The sequence below is a fragment of the Patiria miniata genome, unplaced genomic scaffold (genome assembly GCF_015706575.1).
Source record: "Patiria miniata isolate m_02_andy unplaced genomic scaffold, ASM1570657v1 HiC_scaffold_5, whole genome shotgun sequence".
NCBI classification, from domain to species: Eukaryota; Metazoa; Echinodermata; class Asteroidea; order Valvatida; family Asterinidae; genus Patiria; species Patiria miniata.
The window spans coordinates 15,757,175-15,779,586 of record NW_024037072.1 but is presented as its reverse complement, the minus strand read 5'-3'; the positions used below and the strand labels follow the sequence as shown (position 1 = coordinate 15,779,586).

Genomic DNA, 22,412 nt, shown 5'->3' with positions numbered 1-22,412 from the left:
TATGAGAGCTTTTATTCAATTAAAATTTAAACACATTTGTTGAGCTGTCCCACCAAAAAACAAATAAGCAAACAACAAACGAAACAAACAAACAAAACCAATTGATTCTATGGTAGCTCAGTTTGCAGAGATTTCATTTTTCAATTAAAAAACTAAATTTTGTTTTCATTATGTGGAATAATTTTGGCCTATGTATAACAAAAGAAGTTCAAGTTATAAAGCCAACATATACTTTTTAAAGCTGTTAAAAAAAATTCCCCTATATTACATTACACTTATGCCTTATCAGCCTCCAGTAAACTCAGCCCTTTCTACAGCTTTCAAAAAGCAAAATAACGAACGCTTAATGCACAAAACAGCACGCACTGATTGAAAATCACAACCAAAAAAAAACTACAAGAGAAAAAAGTTAGCGAAAGGACGACTTTTAGAGTCACACAATGTACAGAATTCAGTGGTATGTATTTACCATAGAATGTTAAGTAACCTACACAGATTGCCTCACTTTTTAACTACAGTTCGGGTTTTTCTGATCATAAAGCCTTTTGAAAAATGCCCTGGTTTTCCATACTAATGAAAATATCAATACCTTTTTTGGAATGTCCTTGAAAATCTCACTTAATATACAATGGTTCTGTAAAGAACTTTGAGGAATTGCTTTAATACCTTGAAAATAATGATAAAATAGCAAGGCACTTATAATGATATTTACAATGAGAGCATAGCACTGTAAAAATGTTTCAATACTGGAAAATTTTCACAAGCACCATCGTCTACTTGCATTTAACCCTGTACCTGACAAATTCAGCGATTTAAAAGTCAATAGCATAAGTGGAATTGCTTTGTTGACTGGGGTGAAGGCCTACGGTTTAATTTTTGGCCTTTAACTGCTGGGTTGCTGACTGGGATATGGGCTTAGACTGCTGGGTGGCGACTAGGATGTGGCCTTTGACTGGCTGGTGGCTGACTGGGATATGGCCTCTGAATTGGGTGGCTGACTGGGATATGGCCTTTGACTGTTGGGTGCTTGACTGGGATGTGGCCTTAGTCTGTTGAGTGGCTGACTGGAATATGGCCTTGGACTGTTGGGTGGTTGAATGGGAAATGGCCATTGTGGCGTGTTGGGCGAGTGACAAGGAAATGACCTTTGACTGTAATAAGTTGCTGGGTGGGATATGGCCATTGACTGTTGGGTGGCTGACAGGGATATGGCCTATGACTGTTGGGTTGCTGACTGGAATATGGCCTTTGACTGTTGCGTGCCTTACTGGGATATGGCCTTTGACTGTTGGGTGCTTGACTGGGATGTGGCCTTAGTCTGTTGAGTGGCTGACTGGAATATGGCCTTGGACTGTTGGGTGGTTGAATGGGAAATGGCCATTGTGGCGTGTTGGGCGAGTGACAAGGAAATGACCTTTGACTGTAATAAGTTGCTGGGTGGGATATGGCCATTGACTGTTGGGTGGCTGACAGGGATATGGCCTATGACTGTTGGGTTGCTGACTGGAATATGGCCTTTGACTGTTGCGTGCCTTACTGGGAGATGGCCTTTGACTATTTGGTGGTTGACTGGGATGTGGCACGTGACTGTTGGACGGCTTACTGTGATATGGCCTTTGAACTCAGGAAGGTTGACTGGAATATGGTCTTTGAACATTGGGCGAATGACTGGTATATGGCCTTTGACTCTTGGGTTACTGGTGGGATATGGCCTTTGACTGATAGGTGACTGACTGGGATATGACCTTTAATATGATATGGCATCTTCTGTTGGGTGGTTGACTGGTACATGGCCTTTGACTACTGGCTGGCTTATTGGGATATGGCCTATGACTGTTGGTTGGTGGACTGGGATATGGCGTGTGACTATTGGATGGCAGACTGGGGTATTGCCTTTAACAGTTGGTAGGCCGGCTGGGATATGGCCTTTGATTGATGGGTGGCAACTGGGATAAGGCCTTTGATTGTTGGGTGGTGACTGGGATATGGCCTTTGACAATTGGATGTCTCACTGGATTAGTGCTTTGTGCTACTGGGTGGGTGACTCAGTAAATGCTTGTACTTTCGGGTAATGGCCTTAGACTGTTGGGAGGCAGACCACGTTACGGCCTCAGAAGTTTGAGTAGTTGACTTGGATATGGTTGTCGACTGTTGGATGGTTGACTGGGAAATGGCCTTTGACTGTTGGGTGGCCAACTCCGCATTGGAATGTTGGCTAGTTGACTGGTTTCCCGCCACTGCCTGTTGGTCAGTCAACTGGGATACCGTCTTGTTCTGCTGAGTGGCTAACTGAGCTACCTCCTTGCTCTGTTGTACAGCTGACTTGTCAACGGCTTTGTCATGTTGGGCGAGAGTCTTGCTCTCAATACTGGTTGTGACTGTGTTATGATTGGCTGCCTGGCTGACTGCACTATCTTGTTGGGTAGCCGATCTGTCAACATATTCAAATGACGACCGAGGGAACATCTTCATCCTTATGCGAGGTGAGATAGATGACAAGATGTCCAGATAATCATCCTTTAAGACTTCCCAGCTGTACTGTCCCACGTCAACCTGCGTGTCAATTAAGAACATTTGTTCTGTAAAATTCCGTGGGCCTAAATATGAAGTATACTATGAAATTTCTAAAGTTGTTACAACTGATGCTTCTCCTGGCAAAATAAAGTGACATCTGACAAACAGCAGAATATATTTAAAAAAGGTATGTCCAGTAGAGTGAAATACATTTCAGAAAGAAAACTTTATCAAAGAACAGCAACGAGCAGTGTAACACAATATGTTTTCTTGATAAGGTTCAATGTATCTTTACTTTCCAAATTGGGATTATGCAGGTAGCACTCAAATTACATCAATAAGCCAGTTTGGTATCTTAACGAAGCAGTCCAGGTCAAAGGTCATTCAGGATATAATAATGACGGACGCGATGTTACAAGAACGCCCATTCTACTCTGTGGACTACACTGAGAAAATGACAAAGTGACATTTAGGTCCATCAATGGGGTTGCGGAAACTTTAAAAGCTCAAGTAAAAAAAACCAACAACTTTTTCCCGATGAACCCAAAACTTGGGTTTATCAGGAAAAACATTGAATAAGCTTTCCAAAAATGTATAGAATATGAGAATAAGACAAAATCTGACAGAGTTATAGGTCTTTTGTGTTCCCAATGTTGGGCTTTGGAAAGTTTGTTAAAAATGTAGAAATTTGTCATGAAAGTTTCCCCAATGATCAAACCTTAGGAAATTAACAAATTGACTGCACTGAAAGTGAAATACATTCCTTGTTTCCAACGCCTTACTCAGAATTTCAATTTTTTTTTTGCCTGTACAATGTATTACAGGCTGTCTCGTAAAATATGGTCGTGCGACTTCTGGCTGGTTTTGTGCTGGAGGGCGACATTGTACACACACCTGGAGATTGTGTTTCCTGACGAGATGCGGGTGTCTGCAAAACTCTCTCAGTCTCTTAAACAACTGCTGGGCGGTGTTGTACAAATACTCTTCTGTGGGGTGGACATGGTAAAAAAAAAAGGCAATGGATATTTGACTGTGACCCGTCGGTTGTTTTTAGTATTGTACCGGCATATTGACTGTATTGACTGTTTTTTGGGACTTTAAAACGTGACAAATCTTTGCTAACATTGCCGTTGTGACTTCGTGTTAACATGATGGGAATTAGACCAATCGCAATTTCGGACTTTATTTACCTTTTTTAAAAAAAATTCTCAAGAGCCACGAATCAGAAAAAGGAGATGAGATACTCTGCACTTAAAATGTAGGATTCGATTTAGAACAATAACGGAAAATAATTCGTATTTTTTGGGACACAAAAAATAAGTTTCAAAATTATTGGTCATGCTGGGACTCAAACTTGACTGCGGCATTGCTTGTGAGGCGGGCGCACTATCCACTAGGTGCTATCCATCTGGGTATTGGAAAGTCAACGCTGCCATTGTAGTAGGCAACGATCGTATAGTGCACCATGCAGTAGGTAGTAGGCAATCCTTCAAAGCTGTGATGTATAGCACAAACTGTGAGAAAAACGTAGAGCCACCACCCAGTGTTGGGTCGGCATGATTATGACAACCGTACACAGCACAAATAGTGACCATATTGGCATTTGATCAAGAATTCACAGTTACTTTTACGTGAAATAAGCCCTACCGTCTAATTTACAATGCAGGATATGGTTGCTAACAAGACCCTTGCCTACAACAGTGGCCAATCACATGGAAACCTATACCCTATCCAGTACTTTTGATCTTTCTTTCTCTCGTGCTGACATGTGCTGACAATTAATAAAAGGTCTGTTGCACACGCTCAACTGTTGATTTTGGATAAAAGGTACTTTTCTTACTGGGAAATATTTCAGGGTAAACCAGGCAATTTGGGCAGAGCGGGTAACACCTCAAATACACAGCTTCCAACCTGTAAGATCACAGAGAAAAATTGAAAGAATTTTTGGTACAGGAAGTAAAAATAAACTATGCAAGTAAACCTTATATATGACTTGAAGCTTTGCATGGCGGATGACATAAAGTAGAAAGATTGCGGGTAACGCCATGTGGAAAGTAATCTCTTCTTGGAAGAAGTGTGGTTCTGAAAAGAACCGGTTGGATGAGTGTAGAACTCGACGTTTCGGACAGTGTGCTCTGTCCCTCCTCAGCCTCAGGAGGACGAGTCACACAACCTCCTGAGGACGGACAGAGCACACTGTTTGAAACGTCGAGTTCCACACTCATCCAACCGGTTCTTTTCAGAACCACACTTCTTCCAAGAAGAGATTCCTTTCTACATGGTGTGACCCACAAGTTAACCTTAGAAGTAAAACACATCTAAAATACATAATTCCTACTTAAGACCATTTTTCTTTACTAAATTCCAACACTTTGTGGAATCGTTTGCTCTCCCATGATGCCCAAAAAAACACCCCAAAACTTTGTAGAATCAGACGAGGCAATCACACATCAGAGTGTTCCAGAGTGTTTCAGAGTGTTCCAAACTCGTGGCTGCACCACGAGTTTGGAACACTCTCCCAAGAGACATCCAAACATCTCCATCACTGCAGTCCGTCATGTCCAATCTTAAGACCTTTCTGTTCACCAAAACCTTTTCATAACTTTCTCATGAACCCAACCTTTTGGTTTGTTTTTGTTTTTGCTTTTCATTTGTGCACCTTGGGTGTCCTTTTGGACAAACAAGTGCGCAATATAAATGTTTAATTATTATTATTATCAATCACAAGTCAAATCACATGTCGGGTCATAAGTAACAGGGGATGACAAACAAAATGCCTGTGTCAAAGTGCACTTAAAGAGTACTTGTTCACGCTTTCATCACATCCAAAATTGACATGGGCAATTCACTATTGTATGGCATTAACCTAAATCAACTAAACCGTTTGCAGCGACTACAAAACATCAGTGCCAGACTAATCTCTCTCACTAGTAAACATTCTCACATCACTCCTCTGTTAGCAGATATCCACTGGCTTCCAGTATCATACAGAATCAAATACAAACTTGGCCTATTCGTGTACAAAATCCTCCACAACAATTCACTGGAGTATCTCATCGACCTCATCCACCCGTACTCAACAGCACGCACCGGACTCCGCTCATGATGCTTCACGAGCCCAGGACCTCCACTCTTTGGGGTGACAGATCCTTTGCTGCAGTGTCAGCCCGAGTGTGGAACCAACTCCCTCTGGCTATCAAATCATCTCCATCCATCACAACATTTAAGACAAACATAAAATCTCACCTGTAAACTAAGAAGCAAGCTTACTCTCACAACATACAATCCTAACTTGATTTTCTCCTCAAGCGCCATGAGCGCCTTTTTTAGGCGGATACCAGCGCTTTACAAATGTTCTTTATTATTATTATTATTAAAGAGCAAGTCACTCGACTTGAGACTTGATGACTTGTGAGGACTTTATATCAACTCTTAAATCAAATAATGTAATGAAGCTTTCACATATTAAAACCACGAAGGAAAACTGACTTGGTGCATAATAATATATATTTTTTTAAAGTCCAACAAAGAAATTGACTGGAGCGAGGCTTGAACCCGGGACCTTTGAGTACCATTCCCGTATCCTCTTTGAGTGATCCCCGTTTGCTATTTGACGAGTTTGCAGCAGTGCTAATGTTGTTAGCATTGTGACCTTGGGTATGACCCCTGGCTACTTAGCATATGGGTTTACGGTTTCTCACTAGTGCCCCTTGAACAAGGCCATTGAAAAAAATGAGGAACCCCCAACATAGGGGTGGACAGGTCATGCTTGCAGCGCACCTGAACGGTAATCAGGAGGTCGTAGGTTCTAACCCTGCTCCAGATATTAGTTCATTGCTCCAGTCATTAGTATACAAATAATGAATGTTTGTGAGTGCAATGGTAAGAATAATTTCATGAGGTGACAGATGAAATGTTCCATTCCACGAGGGGAAGCCGAATGGAATGGAACATTTTCATCTGTCACCGAATGAAATTATTCTTTCCATTGCACGAACGTGAAACATTCATTATTTGTTTTATATAACACATGAATAAATCCTTGTCATCTGATTGGTTGACTTTTAATAGCCAATTGATTCAGGTTAAAAACTGTTTAAAAGTTCGACAAGTTCATCATATTAAATTTATGCAAACTGTTCAACAGGCTGAGAACAATCATATTCAATTTATCTCGATTTAAAACAGCGCCACCACCAGCAGCAGTGACACAGTGCAATGGAAGTACTATTCAGCGTGCAATAGAACTTCCATTGCACTGTGCGCTGCGCGCCACGTGCGTGCGCCATGCGTTGGGACGAATAATTCAATGACATGTGATCAACAATCCACCAATCAGATGACGGGGATTTATTCAGGTGTTGTATAATTTAAAATATACACTAAAATGAGTGATCGTTTGTATCAAATAAGGTCTCTGAATAGTAAACACAGACATAATGACTCACATTGCCACACCAAAGAACTCATGGTCAGCCGTAGACACAGCCACATCAGCAGCGAACAGCACACGGTAGTAGTCTTCCTTGCTGGACTGGTAGCCCCAGTAGACAATCCGGTCCTCTAACTTGGCTTTGGCTTCAGCGAAAATGTCTATGAGAGGAGGGAAAATAACAAGTCCTAAATAAAGGGATTTCTGAGCTTTGAGGGTTAAATGATAACCGACATTCAACCAAGTTTGTACTTCATGTAGAAATTAAAATGAAATGAAGTGAATTAACAGGGGTGTGAGTGACCACTGACAAAAATAGCTGAAAACAGCTGAAAAAGTGTAACCAAGCTGAACTTTGGAAATCTCCTATACTTTTGAACACAGCAAGTGAGGGGGAAAAAAGCTGGAATCCAAAACAAAAAAAGCTGAAATCAACTTCAAAGCTGAGATTTCACACCCCTGATTAAGTGATGTAGCATCTGCACCACATGTGTATTAGTCTGGCCCAGCTTTTTTTCATTTACTTTCATGATAAATGGGTAAGCAATAAGTCAAGTCTGTGTGAAGATCACAGGGAATGGAGTGAAAGCATGAATAAAAGAGTGGGAACAGACCAAGAGGGATTAAAGGTATAGTCCATCATTTGTAATTTGTGCATTTTGTTCATTTGGAGCAACAATAGTGCTGAACAAGGGTGCTGAACAGCAAACCTGATGAAGTTTCAGCTCAGCTTCAGCTGTATATTTCGAGAAAAACAACATTTTAGGATCTCGATTTCAAATCAAAAGTTGCTGAATCATGTTTTGAATCGGGCCTGAATTCAGCGCCCGAGACACATTCTCACTGAGCCGATTGCAGCTACATGATGTCGCGCACCGATCCAACGAATTATAGCAACCGCACGCGCGTGTGCGTCGTGCCAATGCTTGCGCGCACTTCGCCTATTGAAAAAAACCCAGAAATCTCCAACGGTGCTTCTTAAGACGCACCGCTGGAAAGGCCTTCTCTCGTTGATTTCTTCAAAATGACAGCTTGTCAGAAAGAATAATTTCACAGAGAGTTTAGTCCTCTTACTATCTTTCAACCAAGTATGTTTTTCAATAATAATTACGCCAGTTACTTTTTGGACAGCTGCAAATGATGGACTGTACCTTTAATAAGGGGAACAGACCAGCGAGGTCGAAGAGCAAAGGGAATGGACTAGAATGAACAAAGGAGTGTGGTGGTGGGTAAGAGACAAAAAGGAGGAATGGGTTACAAGGAGAAAGAAGAATTTACATCAAGATTAGAACAAAATAAGCAGTTATAATGTTCATCATGTCACATAGTAAATTGGTAATTCTGAATAAAATTTGTTATGAATTACCTGGTACTTCGGTGAACTGTTCCCCTAAAACAGAGACTTGGAATTCCAGGCCCATCTCATCGAGCTTCATCAAGGTGTCGAAGAACAGTTCCGGATTTTTGTCATGTTCCCTGTGAGACAAACGATAACAAAACATTTGAGACAACAAATAAATAAAACATGTTTTTAGTGTACAACTACGACTGTGTTGCTTTTTTTTTTCAACGTGATTCAAATTTTTGAAAAAACAGGAAGACTGTTTATGTTATTTGTCCACATTTTCAAAAATACACCTTTTCATTTTCTTGGCTAAATCTGCACTCATACACTTGAAAATTTCATTTTACGCAACTAATAATGGAAATAATACTCAATTGAATAGTTCTGCTCCAAGTAATTCTTGTTTTTAAGAATCACACATGGTTACATTCAATTTTCAGATTTTTTTTTTCAAAAGTGGACAGTGAGTGCATCAACGCTAAGGGAGAAAGAGAGAGTATCAGGGTTGACTCACTTGAGTCAAACCCGAGTCCGAATCTGAAGTCACTTGGGTTGAGTTTGAGTCTTGAGTCGCTATATGTGATTCCCGAGTCACATGTCACTAGCGTCAAGTTTGAGTCATGATGGTCGAGTCCAAGTCTTTTGCCGATGTGACTCAAGTCGAGCCCGAGTCACCAAAATTATGACTGGAGACAGACTTAGGCCCTACAACACTGCAGACAGTGACAGCAGGGAAGAAAGTCTAGTACTTTCAATGAGATTGCAACACCATTGAGACTATGAACAAAGGTATTTTTTTTCACTTACCATCTGTGAGCCCAGAGTATATGGAGTGGTTTCTCCGAGCTGGTTCGCCATATGGCTCTCTTGTCTCCTGCAGCCATGGGACCCCCATCTTGTGACTGGGCCGAGTCATGTAGCTGAGCCGAGTCAAGTGAGTGGGCCGAGTCATGTGACTGGGCCGAGTCATGTGACTGAGCCCTCTCACGTGACTGAAAGGCAGAATCCTCTGTGCCATCAAGACTCCTGCTTTCCACGAGTTTCTGCTTCTGCCTCGTCCCCACGTTCTCTTTCGAGACTCGCCTCGCGCAACGGAAGTTCCCAAATTTTGGTCGCGACGAAGCATCCCCCGAAGCCTGGTCATGACTGTCGGAATCATAATCCACGGATGAGGACTCGGAGTTGGATTTATCCGGGAGCCCGGCAGTTCTTGGTCTGTCTTCGCCTGTGCCACCCGCCAAGACTTCACTTTTTGCGCGCCTGATGACGGGCTGCTTAGGCACGAATGGCCGGCAGCCCCCGGGCTCCCCCGGAGAAACGCTTTCCAACTTGGGTAGCTGCAAGGGGAAGTACAGGACTCGGCACTTGGGCCCGATGGGCTTGTGCATGCCCTTGGACTTGTAGCCCGGCACGGGAATCATGCCCAGGAAGGAGTCAACGCCAGACAGGAAGGACTCCATGTTGTAGACAGAGTTGAAGAGGATGGTATCTGCAATGAGGCTGATGGGGACATAGGACAAAAAGCAATGTCATCAGTGCCATCTTGTGTCCAAAATAAAGAGGCTAATGAAGTAATAAAAGATGTAAGAGCTGAAAGAGCTAGAGGGATTAATACCAACAAAGGTGTAAAATTAATTTCACCAAATGAAACATAGTTAGAAGAAAACATTCCCCGTTTTATTACACGTTATTTATTGCCCACATTAAACAGAAATCATTAAAACTTTGAAAAACATCCACAAACATCCAACTGTGTAAACAGGCCTGACATTGTTTTATAATTAAAGAAATAAAATGTCAAATAATGCATGTGAAAATCAAGATTTAGAGGGTTCAGTATCCTGGTTGAGGTACAATGTGAGATATGATTATTGATAACTGTGACAAGCCCGGATAATATAAATCACATAAACTCAAAATGTACCATGAGATGATCTGATTGTAGCCATACTGGAAGTCCCGATCCTGTTGCTTCCTGATTGGGTAGACCAGTTGATTCTCATGGAAGTACAAGACTTTATGCAGGCCGGCCAGGTCTTTACGCATGGCGACCAACTCGGCCAGATTCAAGACGCTACTGGCAAACAGGACCCTAGGAAGGAACAACACTCATAATGTTGGAGGAATTATAGCCTCCGTAATCAAGTACCCCCTCTAGTATAGCTACATGCACAAAGAGAAAGATTGGATTTATCACTTAAAATCAATCAGAATCTGTGGGAGAGGTGTTATAAAACAAATATTGACTGCTTTATCTCGTGGTGTAGTAAAACTAGCCTCCCTCGGTGATCCATGGAGCATTCTATTTTCCCTCGGCTTCGCCTCGGGAAAAATTGGATGCTTCATGGATCACGATCGGGAGGCTAGTTTTACTACACCACTCGAAGCATTTAATATTTGTATACTATACTCCGTACAATAGACTGATCCAAATAGGGTCGGTCAACTGCGCACGTTGTCAAAACATATGCCTGTACGTCCAACTCCACACCATGCATGTATGCTCAGCCGAGCACGTTAATAACGCTTGCAGTCAAGACTTTTGTGCACTCATGTCGTACATACATGTAAATCATGACTGTGATTGGTCCAATCACGATGGGCGGGGCTTAACGGATCAGTCTATTGAATGGTCAGAAAAGAAAGAGAGGCGTGGCTTGTACTGGCTCCACCCACCTGTAGTGCTCGCTCCTGGGAATGACCTGAGCAAAGTGGAGTGCGGACGTCCTGGCCTTCCAGTGCCATTTGGTGGCCGGCAGCGTGTACTTGACGCAGGAGGTTGCTTTGTCTATCAGCAGATCAATCAGCTGCTGGTGGGAGCCACCGTAGAATGGTTCAATGATCAGGGTATGGTAGACTTCGTTGAACAGGGGATCCATGCTGATGTCAGCTGTAGAGAGAAATATATAATTACTGTCTTTTATTAACAATGACAATAGGGGAACAAATGTCATTGGGAAAATTGCATAATGACACCATTGCTGTAGTCAAGTACATTACAGGTAAAATGAGGCGGAAAGCTTTTTGTGTGTTAACCATGGAATCAAACTTTTCTGTGATGTAACGCCATTCTGGAAAAAAACGGTGGTGAGTATGGAAGCTGCCATAAATAGTTTAACTGATTCAAAACATTTTTCATTCCATTCGGCAAAATCCTCATTCAATTTGGTAGATTCATCCTTCTGTTCAGCAATTGCATCATTCCCTTTGGTAAAATCATATTCCACTTGGCAAATTCATCCTTCCATTTGGCAAATTCATCCTTCCATTTGGCAAATTCATCCTTCCATTTAGCAATTTTCATTGATCCATTTGACAAATTCATCCTTGGCAAATTCATCATTCCATTGGCAAAATCATCTTTCCATTTGGCAAATTCATCCTTCCATTTGGCAAATTCATCCTTCCATTCGGCAAATTCATCCTTCCATTTTGGCAAATTCATCCTTCCATTCGGCAAATTCACTGATCCATTTGGCAAATTTACCCTTCCATTTGGCAAATTCATCCTTCCATTTGGCAAATTCATCCTTCCATTTGGCAAGTTCACCGTTAATTTGGCAAAGAATGATAAAAATAGAATGATAAATTTGCCATTATTTGCCGAATGAAATGATGAATTTGCCAAATGGAAGGATGAATTGGCCAAATGGCGGAATGAATTGGCCAAATGGAATGAGTTTGTTGAAGCAAGCGATGTGCACAAATGCAGACAGTTTCGACGTTCCACATGAGTATGCCTAGCTCCAAGTACATTACAAGTCTGGTCCCAAGTAAATCATGAGTCAATCCACAAATCCAGTCACAAGTAACAGTGGATGAACAATTATAACAAATAAATAGCTTGCAATGTGACTTGGTACTAGAGGACTTATAATGGACTTGACCATAAACATTGGCTGACACTTTTCATTTTCACTATTTTTTTTCATCATTTGAATCCCCGGCACTTGTACATCCAGACTGTTTGCTGTAATAAGGCTGCTTTACATACATTGTACTTAATTAAACATGTTACGTAGTTCTCTGCTGTTTTCTCTGCTGTTCATAGTGGTGATCTAATGATCTATGAGGATGCACAGGCCAAATGAAAATATGTATTTGTGCAACAAAGAGGCAGGTTTGTGTGCATACAAATAGAAATTTGCCACTACTTTCAGATTCGATATGGTAGATTGAGTTCCTGGAAAGAGTTCCATGGACATCACTCGACACCCCGACCCTGTGCACAAACCCTATGAGACTGGTCTGAAAAATTCCAAGTGTTTTCTCAGTACAGGCATGCAACTGGGAAATCACAAAAAAAGAGGAAATTCAAATTTTTCCCAGACTTTGTACAGTGTTTTTCTATTTTCAATGGCACACATGGGAAGTATAAAAAGAGGAAATCAGCTGATCCGAGGAAAAGTTGCATGCCTGTCAGTAACTGCTTTAACAACATTTTCCCAGTAACTGCTTCAATATTTTCCCCGCTAAATTTGACTATTTAGGACACTGATGACTGGTAGGTCATTACATGGAAACAATTGTGATGTCCACATATGGAATTCTTCCGGAATTTCCCTCTATCAACCCAGCACTACAAACTTTCACTTTAGGCAGTTAAACACAAGGTGCTCTACAATTGTGTGAGCAAGCAGAACAGTCCACTGACAGTGATTCAATCACGATGACTGAAACTGATTCTGAAACTAATGCAGAAAAAAGGCAAAACTCATATGAATAATAGCTTTATTCCAACTTGTGGCGCAGACGGGATTCCCCTGGTATGAATTAATTGTTCCTCGACCTACTGGGACCTTGAATGAAAAGAAAACATGCAAATTGAATTCAGGCCAACTTTACTCACGTTTTAGCCAACAAAATTCTCCAAAATATATTTTAAAAAGCCAAGGTCCTCAGTATTTCACCAGCCAAGTTGGAAGTCTCAATTCATTTTTTTAAAGGAGTCTTTCCTTTCATATTTTGCACCTGAGAGTGAAGCCTAGCCCCATAAATGTGGCCAATTTACTGGACTGCCTCCGTAAACATAGGCCACACATCCTGTACAAAAACGTGTCGCACTTTGTCAAATTTTGATTTTCACATTTAGGCTTAGTTTGTAGGTTTTTTTGCTTTAGAAGCATACTCACCCTCTTTATAGGCTAATCAGAAAGTGCTGCCTTTTTCGAGATGTCTAATTTTTGAGAAATTTCATGTTGAAATTTTGATACGCAAATGTGTGCAAATGAATCTGGAAATTGCACGAAAAATAGACATCTGAAAAAGGCAGCACTTTCTGATGAGCCTATAAAGAGGGTGAGTATGCTTCTAAAGCCAAAAAACCCTACAAACTAAGCCTAAATGTGAAAATCAAAATTTGACAAAGTGCGACACGGTTTTGTACATGTGGATGTGTGGCCTATGTTTACGGAGGTAGTCCAGTAAATTGGCCACATTTATGGGGCTAAGTGAAGCCAAGTGATTTCATTTTGAAGTCTAGCTCACTGTCTAAGACTAGACTGGTACATGTCCAGTTGTTTAAAAAGATTGACCCTTCAGTGGTCTGGTGGCAGACTATGGAGAGATGTGTAGACCACATAGTCCGGTACCAGATGTTTCTTTTGACACAGTTGACTGATACAGTACTAATGTTGGACTGGTTGTTTCATGTGCCAGTCTATTTTCTTGTGTTGCATGTTTTAATATAAACACAGGATTAAGAGTCCCAACTTTTCGGACTAGTTCCTCAAAATACTGTTGCGTAAGATAAAAGTGTTTGAACAGGCTTTTATCAATTAAAAAAATATACGAAAAAAAAAATAAGAACATGACTTTTCACCAAACGTAATTTAAGTTGTCAATTCTGACATAGCACAACATTACAAATGTAAGTCGTCAAATATGTACTCAGTTGTCAGATATGAAATTTGCATACAAAATATTTTTAAATAACCAACTTTAAAAAAATGGATTCATGGAGTAGACTGTCTGCATTAATCTCAGTAAGTTTGACATTTATCAACTCTGAAATCAAGTTAAATTCATCAGAAAAGATTCCCATATCTCATTATCTGGCCATCACTAATATTTCCCCTCAGTGACCTATCAGCCATCAGAAAGTGACGAAAAAATAATGCAACCTGATGCCACTTTTCTCTTCATATACATTGTATTATCTCAATGAAGATTTGTCAGTGCAAAAATGATCATACGACATGAATCTGGGACTGAGAAACATTTCCAATTTTGTTATGATATACTTAGAAATAAAGTCTAAATGTGAAAATCCAAATTTGAGAAAGTTCTACATATTCGGGTACATGTTCCAAGTGTGGCCTTTATTTATGGAGGTAGTCCAGTAAATAGGCTACATTTATGGGGCTAGGGCCATGCTAGCCCCATAAATGTGGCCAATTTACTGGACTACCTCCCTAAATAAAGGCCACACTTCCACCATGTGCAAAAACATGTCGAACTTTGTCAAATTTAGATTTTCACATTTAGGCTTAGTTTGTAGTTGATTTTTGCTTTAGAAGCATTCTCACCCTCTTTATAGGCTTATCAGAAAGTGCTGCCTTTTTCAGATGTCTATTTTTTTTCGTGAAATCTCCAGATTCGTTTGCACACGTTTGCGTATCAAAATTTCAACATGAAATTTTACGAAAATTAGACATCTGGAAAAGGCAGCACTTTCTGATTAGCATATAGTATAAAGAGGGTGAGTATGCTTCTAAGTTCTAGACTAAAGCAAAAATCAACTACAAACTAAGCCTAAACGTGAAATCAAAATTTGACAAAGTTCGACATGTTTTTGTACATGGTGGAAGCATGGAGGAAGGAACGCATCCTCCATGATTTACGGAGGTAGTCCAGTAAATTGGCCACATTTATGGGGCTAGGGCCATGCATGAACTTAATAATTGGTCAGAATAAGGAAGTAAAATGTGCAACAGGAAACAGGAACTCTTTTCAGAGGGTGAACAATGGCAAAACAAAGTCTAGCCTAACATTAACAATGATCGATTACAAGCTTAAAGCAAAACGGAGCAGTGCGTTTGTAGATTACCAAATTCACATACATGTGTGTACTCTCTCTGTTATACACCTGTGGATTAAATGTTTAAATTACCTGTCAATCATGGTTCAACGCGGTGCGGGTGACTTGAGCAAGTGCAATTCCATCTTCCTTGCTGAGCTGAAGCCGGATGAGAGGCCCATGTGTTGAATATCCGTGTTTTGAGGTAGGGCGCCCTCTTGAGTTTATCCCACAAACTTGCAAGTCACATGACTTGAATACGTCGCTGCCTTCTTAAATAAAGGAATTGCTCACTTGAGTCACTAAAACAAGGTTCTACGTCTTTGTCAATGATTTCGTCTCAGCTGGAAAGGGACTTGCGTTTGTGACGATTGCAATCTAGACCTTAATTTTCACATTCGTTAACGTCATTGAATTGCAATATTTTTCCGTTTCACTGTTAAATTTGTTGGGAGTTTGTGCTGAGGTCGCATCCGGCCGGAGCCATCCCTAAAAACTGCAACATTTTCCCGGACAAGCTGACATGTGTGAACATGGCGGATGTGGACGAAGACGGAGGTTCGACCGCCTCTGAGCGGTCCTCGACATCGGCAGAGAAAACGAAAACCCCCCGGGTGGTCACCATCGTCAAGAGCGACACGGGGTTCGGCTTCAACGTGAGGGGGCAGGTCAGCGAGGGTGGACAGCTCAAGAGCATCAACGGGGAGTTGTACGCGCCGCTGCAACACGTTAGCGCGGTGCTGGAGGGAGGGGCGGCCGAGAGGGCAGGCATTAGCAAAGGGGACCGCATCCTGGAAGTGTGAGTAGGCCTATAATAAAACTTAAAAGCCTGCACTGCGGTGCCTGGCCATGGCATGGGTTGAATGCAGTAACCTGACCCCACTTTATTAATTATTTTTTTTTAAAACTAACCATGATCTTGATATTGTGAGTCATAAATATGTTTTTTTTTGTTAATTAAAAAGGGAATATTATTATTAATTAATATAGCCAATTCAACATCTCGCGTGTGAGCAATGAATTGTGGGACAGAATTTTTGATAAAGAAACTCCCATGATGACACTTGCTATCTTTTGAACTAGGACTGTGTGATGTGTTTTGTTTATCCCCCCAGAAATGCATTATTCATGAGAGTTTGCACATGAGAGTTTGCACATGCACATTTAATTGAAGAGAATTTTTGTGATTCATGGCTCTGGAGGATTTTTTAAATAAAGTCTGAAAATTGAAATGCTCCAGAGTGATAATCAGAAAAAACAGTGAAATATTCTATCATGGTGATACTTAGCCCCATAAATGTGGCCTATTTACTGGACTGCCTCCGTAAACATAGGCCACACATCCACATGTACAAAAATCGTGTCGACTTTGCCAAATTTTGATTTTCACATTTAGGCTTAGTTTGTAGGATTGTTTTTGCTTTAGAAGCATACCCACCCTCCCTATAGGCTAGTCAGAATGTGCTGCCTTTTTCAGATGTCTAATTTTTGTGAAATTTCATGTTGAAATTTTGATATGCAAACGTGTAAAAATGAATCTGGAAATTTCACAAAAATTAGACATCTGAAAAAGGCAGCACTTTCTGATTAGCCTATAAAGAGGGTGGGTATGCTTCTTAAGCAAAAAAATCCTACAAACTAAGCATAAATGTGAAAATCAAAATTTGGCAAAGTCGACACGATTTTTGTACATGTGGATGTGTGGCCTATGTTTACGGAGGCAGTCCAGTAAATAGGCCACATTTATGGGGCTAGGTGATACTTACCTACATAAATGTGCCACATTGGACTTCCTATGTTTATATTTAGAGACTCACAGCGATCATTAATTTACTGAAAATTTGTAGTTCCTGAATTTGAAATGTATACTCTTTCTCCACCTGATAGTCGCTATGGACTCTACATGTACTAACCTGAAAAAAAAAATCAAATTCTGTGCATGCACATGTGTACCTCTAGACTTCTAGTTCCATTTATTGTGTTACATTCACCTGTAAATTAAATCGTTACGAACAGTTTTAGGTAGTCTACTGCATGTTCATGTGCTTCATAATACGTTTTTAAAAGACTCGGGACTATTCATACATACATTATACATGCGCATTGTGTTTGTAGGTCAATATTTTGTTCATTGGCAAATTCCAACATCGCAAGATACTTTGCACCCTTCTGCCCTCCCACCAAAAGGGAAAACAACAAAATTCTGAATGTCAAGTTGGTATTAGCTATGAGCTTTAAAAAAAAAATTAAAAATAAGGGGGGTATGTAAAGAAATTGATGATTGATAGCAGCAAGACAGCTGAGACAAAAGTGAAAAATTAAATAATTTTTTTGTGGGCGCAGGTTATTACATGTAATACAGCTTTGGAGCAGGTGCAGTTGATTTCCAGCAGTATTATCGTAATCTTCAAAAATTTCATCATTGATTTCAATCTGCATATGTTTATGTAGGCCTACTGAATGTACAGTCAATCAGCCTGTTTGTTTGATCAGTCAAAGACAGTCAATCCTGTTCCCCTGCCATGCCTTTTACATGGACTAGTTACCAACAGTCAGATCATATTTCTTGTAGACCTGTACTGTGACAGTCAAATTCCATCAACATATAAAAAAAGGTGACTGGTAGCACAGCCGGCTTATCAATCACCTACAGTCAAAGCATAGCTATATATATCAGGTTTCATAACCATCACAGCCAGCCAATCCTGCTTTATGAAGGCAGGGAGCACTCAACTGTTGAAAACAGTCACCTGATTTATTTGACTGGGTTGGCTTTGTTAAAATGGCCAGCCTTAGTTAGAGGGAGGACAGGCAGTTAGGCACGTACATAAATGTAGGAACATTTGCAATTACCCAGAAACACACAGGCAGATTTAACAAGAAAATCCTTGCTCAAAGTGAAGATACATGTAGGACTGGTACCAAAAACCCTGTGAAAATCATTCCTCTTGAAATGGCATCATTCAGAAGAAACAAATCACTGAAGGTGGTCTAAGAAAGTGTGTCCACGTGAAATAGCAACGGAATTCAGTTACGAGACCTGAAAATTGTGCATGCGTTTCCTTTGTTTTCTCAAAATGTAAGATATCTACTGAGCTGAAACTTAAGCAAGGTAGTATGTTATGCACCCTTCTTAAAGAATTGGAGCCATTATGTTGCTTCAAACAAACAAAATACACAAAAAGCAAATGATCCTATAGGCCTACCTAAAAAGATGTATGAACTGTGCTGTAAAAAGTTGTATGTACTTGTCCACTACATGTTCCATGTATTCTGTCTTCATTATTGTTCATTTAAATTATGCAAAGGTCAGCACATCTACATGTGTACATGTACATGTACATGTACATGTATACAGCCCATACAACCACACACATAACCCATTTAATAGACTTTGCGATAAAGGGTCATTTTTGTGTGTGTACTTGTATTATTTTATCAATGGACCCTGGTCCCTGTGAAGTTTCACTTTAATTCACACTGTGAGTTTACAGTTCAGTATTTTGGTTACTATATAGGCCTACATGTTGTATTATACACGTTCTAGAGCTCTCAGAATGTCAAATACTACCAGTGGTGTTTGTGACACTTAAAGGGAATGTACATCATTGGCTTTTGTTGTAATTTTCAGAAATGAACTTATTTGAGGGGTTAGTATAATAGATCAAATATTGTTTAACTGACATGATTGAAGTTTTGTGTTCGAAAATGCTTGAAAAACCAAGAAAAACTAAAGTGTTTAAGTAGTCTGGTTCCCTGACTCCACTAAAGATAAAATGGATCAATTTATAGATGTCGGAAAAATTGAAGGTAAGGGAACCAGTCTAGCTGGTCTGCAGCCGTTCATGAACATGTAACCAATTTTTAGCAAACAAAATTTGGACTGAAAAAATTGTTAAATTTGGAGCAGTAGTTGAAAAATAGTTAGGTTTTTCCAACGGTGGTCGGCCGACCACCGTTGGAAATATACAAAAATACCATTTTCTTGAAAATGACTTGACATCAGGTGCCATAATTTTACAGGATGCTTTAGACTGTCATTTACCAACATCCTAGTAAGGTATTTCGTAAAAACTTGGTAGTTTTATTCTTCGATGTTTGCAAATGTTGTATATTCCCTTTAAAACTGGCCTACCAGTAGTTGGCAATGGCCATGAGTTTTATGATTGTCAGTATTTACGAGATGCCTTCAAGTACAGGCATTTTTCAAAGTTTATTGTCAGTCGTAATCTGAACACAGTACTTGTTCATACCATTTACAAATTACATACATACATCTACGTTTCGGGAATGTCCGCACATGTGTGTATACATACATGTATAGAGGTATTTTACAAACTGTATTTAGAAAGCTGTCATGGATGTTAACCCATAACCAATAACCCACAGTTCGTTCTATTTGCTGTATATGACGCACAACAGAGGGTGAAAACAAAGACTGCTTGGATAAAAACAGATCTGGCACCGTCAATTTAAAGCTGTCACAAGAACTTTTTAAAAATACCCATGTGTACATTTAGTGTAAAAATTTGACCGAGCTCGCACACCCGTTTGTGATACAGCAGACGATGTATCCCACATCACAGCAGTCAACAATTCATTTGTTATAACCTATCAGTATCATGCCAATAAGTCAAAAAGATAACTGCTTGTAACTTACATGTACTATGCAAGCAGTAAACTAAATCACTGCAGTATAACCTTTTTATTACTGCAAGCGTTCCTGTGTTGCAATTCTTAGTCACTAGGCAGTTGGTCAGCTCTACGAGTATGAGAACACGCAATGCTATTTTTTAATGTAAGGCAGTGTACGTATAAACGCAGTGTGTATCCGCAGTGTATATGAAGTAAACGGTTAGTTTCATAGACTGGATATGTAACAGTTGTAGACCAGTGAAATTGCAGTATAAAAATCACAATATTAGAACAAACATACCGTAAGTAACACACATGTATGTGTACATATTTTCGGTAAATTTTCGGTAATTATCTAATGCTTAACCTAACCCCCAGGCCCTTTTTGAGCAGAACCATCCTCAATCCTCCAAAATCCTCCACAATTTTGCAATTCCGCCTAAATTCTTCAAAATTGTCAGACAGTCCTGCCTCAAAATGCATTCATCCTCAATCCTCCAAAATCCTCCTCATCCCAAAATTTTGCACTCGTGTTTAAATGAAGGATAACCAACGCCAAATCCTTCAAAATCATCAGACAGTCCTGCCTCAAAATGCATTCATCGTCAATCCTCCAAAATCCTCTTGTGCTTCAATCACCATTCATCCTCAATCCTCCAAAATCCTCATGTGCTTCAATCACCATTCATCCTCAATCCTCCAGAATCCTTATTTGATTCAATCACCATTCATCCTCAATCCTCTAGAATCCTCCAAAACCGCCAGGAGGATTTTGGAGGAGTGAGGTGGGTTAGGGTTGCTGCCATATGTGTCAATCTTTCAATAAGAGTATACAGTACATTTATACATGTACTTTGCTGCAGTTCCTTGCCTTGGTACATGTAATAATAACGGGTTCTTATATAGGGCTTTTAACTAAGATCAAAGCGCTTTACATTATTATTACTCCTAATCATTGGGCCAAGTAAACATTCCATATACCATCTCAGCTCCCTGGGGAGTATACAGCTCGATGCAGCCTGTTAGGTGCAAGGAAGCTAATTCAATCACAATAACCATCACTGCCCTCATACATGTAGGTACCCATTCACTCCTGGGTGGAGAGAAGCAATGAGTGACAAAGTGCCTTGCTCAAGGGCACACGCACCATGACCCCGCCAGGACTCGAACCCACGGCCTGCAGCTTTACCCACAGACCACGAATCAGTGCCCTTAACCACGAGGCCACAGCACTCCACACGTACATGTAGGTTCTGGTATTCATCATCATCATCATAGTCATGTTATCCCGTCTTTCTTATGTACACGTGCATCATATTGTTTTAAACACATGGTACCTGCTGTTAACGCGTCTCTAATCCTGGCCATTATTTGGTTGTGCACGTGAAATATTTAGGAAGCCTGCACAGTGTACATACACGTCACTTTCAAGTGAAACTATTCTATCGCAGGTGTTGCACTCTTCGCATTCGTGATTTATAGCACAGATTATTTTTGCAATTGAATAAGGTGATTTGTAGGGACGCCGTAATAAATCAGCCATTGCAAACTGCACCTGTGCAAGCAGGTTGCTTTTCTCATTCTGCGGCGCAATGCGATGTGGCACGTTTCCACAATTAAGCAAGACATAACGTCATAAATACCAAAAAGCGTGCATGTGGTATTCATATTTCATTCCCTATCACTCTATTGCAGAAGGTCTTAGATTAGACATAAAATCTGCTCTCACAAAATGAACATGGAGTGCTTTTTATGTTACAGAATTCGAGTAAGAATTTTGTTATTTTTACATTTTTTTTGCTCTTGTTTTTGTTTTTGACAAATTTTTTATACCAGTATGGGTGTACATGTATGATGAAATACTGCCATTAAAACACGTTCACAAACGGTATGGCTTCATTAGGAATGGTAAAAATCTCCTCTTTTTTGGGGGGGGGGGGAGGTGAGGGGGGAGGATACAAATAAATATGTATAGTTTCATGATACTTTCAGTTTCTGTAAAAATGTAATGGTACAAATGTACCAGTATTTTATACAGGGCTAGATCCATGCACATATTCCTTTATAAGTATAATATTTTATTCATTACACTAGAGATTTATGTTTTTCAAGAGATAAACCTACATGGACGCTTGAATAAACTTCATTATCCACCAGACTGGTTTTTTATTTCTTGCATTATGCATTTCATTTCAACAGCATAATTAATACATTATGTGGTCATACGCTCAATGCATCTGATCATCAGTGGATTGGCTCAGTGTAAGATATCCCATTACTCGCAGGTGAACCTGTCCATCCAAGTATTGACGTCACTCTTAGAAACCCTTGCATTTGTAGCTTGATATCCCAATTCAAGTAGAAACACTTTTGTAAAATGGCTGAAAATGGCCTGTCAGTTGCCGGCTTAATTTAGACGGGTCGGTTTGTCGATAAGCCATTCAAAAGATTGGTGTTTAAAGGCACAT

General features: G+C 40.2%; 2 protein-coding genes across 6 annotated transcripts in view; one reads left to right on the top strand and one right to left on the bottom strand.

The window, feature by feature from the left end:
- Positions 1 to 1,213: 1,213 nt before the first annotated feature.
- On the bottom strand, positions 1,214 to 15,550 carry LOC119740990 (glycosyltransferase-like domain-containing protein 1). Of its 4 annotated transcripts, none has more exons than XM_038216534.1 (10): positions 15,403 to 15,550; positions 10,968 to 11,181; positions 10,216 to 10,383; positions 9,244 to 9,791; positions 9,099 to 9,207; positions 8,313 to 8,422; positions 6,963 to 7,107; positions 4,355 to 4,425; positions 3,409 to 3,500; positions 1,214 to 2,553 (listed from the first exon to the last, which is right to left on the bottom strand). In XM_038216534.1, exons 2-10 carry the CDS (start codon positions 11,168 to 11,170, stop codon positions 2,017 to 2,019), a joined length of 1,983 nt encoding a protein of 660 aa, XP_038072462.1. In that variant the 5' UTR covers positions 11,171 to 11,181; positions 15,403 to 15,550; the 3' UTR covers positions 1,214 to 2,016. The 4 variants fall into 4 exon arrangements, with proteins under 4 accessions (XP_038072462.1, XP_038072461.1, XP_038072459.1 ...); XM_038216533.1 differs by having other exon boundaries at positions 1,214 to 1,939; positions 1,986 to 2,553; positions 9,099 to 9,791; positions 15,403 to 15,549; XM_038216531.1 differs by having other exon boundaries at positions 9,099 to 9,791; positions 15,403 to 15,549.
- Positions 15,551 to 15,617: 67 nt separating this feature from the next.
- Positions 15,618 to 22,412, top strand: part of LOC119740991 (sorting nexin-27-like) — a 53,799-nt gene continuing 47,004 nt past the window's right edge. The window contains exon 1 of one of the 2 annotated variants that reach the window (XM_038216535.1): positions 15,618 to 16,108. In XM_038216535.1, the coding sequence (XP_038072463.1) occupies positions 15,843 to 16,108 (266 nt within the window). In that variant the 5' untranslated portion in view covers positions 15,618 to 15,842. The remainder of the gene's footprint in view (positions 16,109 to 22,412) is intronic. The other variant, XM_038216536.1, reaches the window with a different exon arrangement.

Bases quoted from the DNA above. Each gene is read 5' to 3' on its own strand.
- LOC119740990 (XM_038216531.1), bottom strand. From the start codon at position 11,170: ATGGATCCCCTGTTCAACGAAGTCTACCATACCCTGATCATTGAACCA. The intron at 8,423-9,098 runs GTAAGTGAAAAA...TTTGTCTCACAG, and splicing joins ATACTCTGGGCTCACAGATG to GGAACATGACAAAAATCCGG. The intron at 4,426-6,962 runs GTGAGTCATTAT...GTGATCTTACAG, and splicing joins GAGTTCTTTGGTGTGGCAAT to GTTGGAAGCTGTGTATTTGA.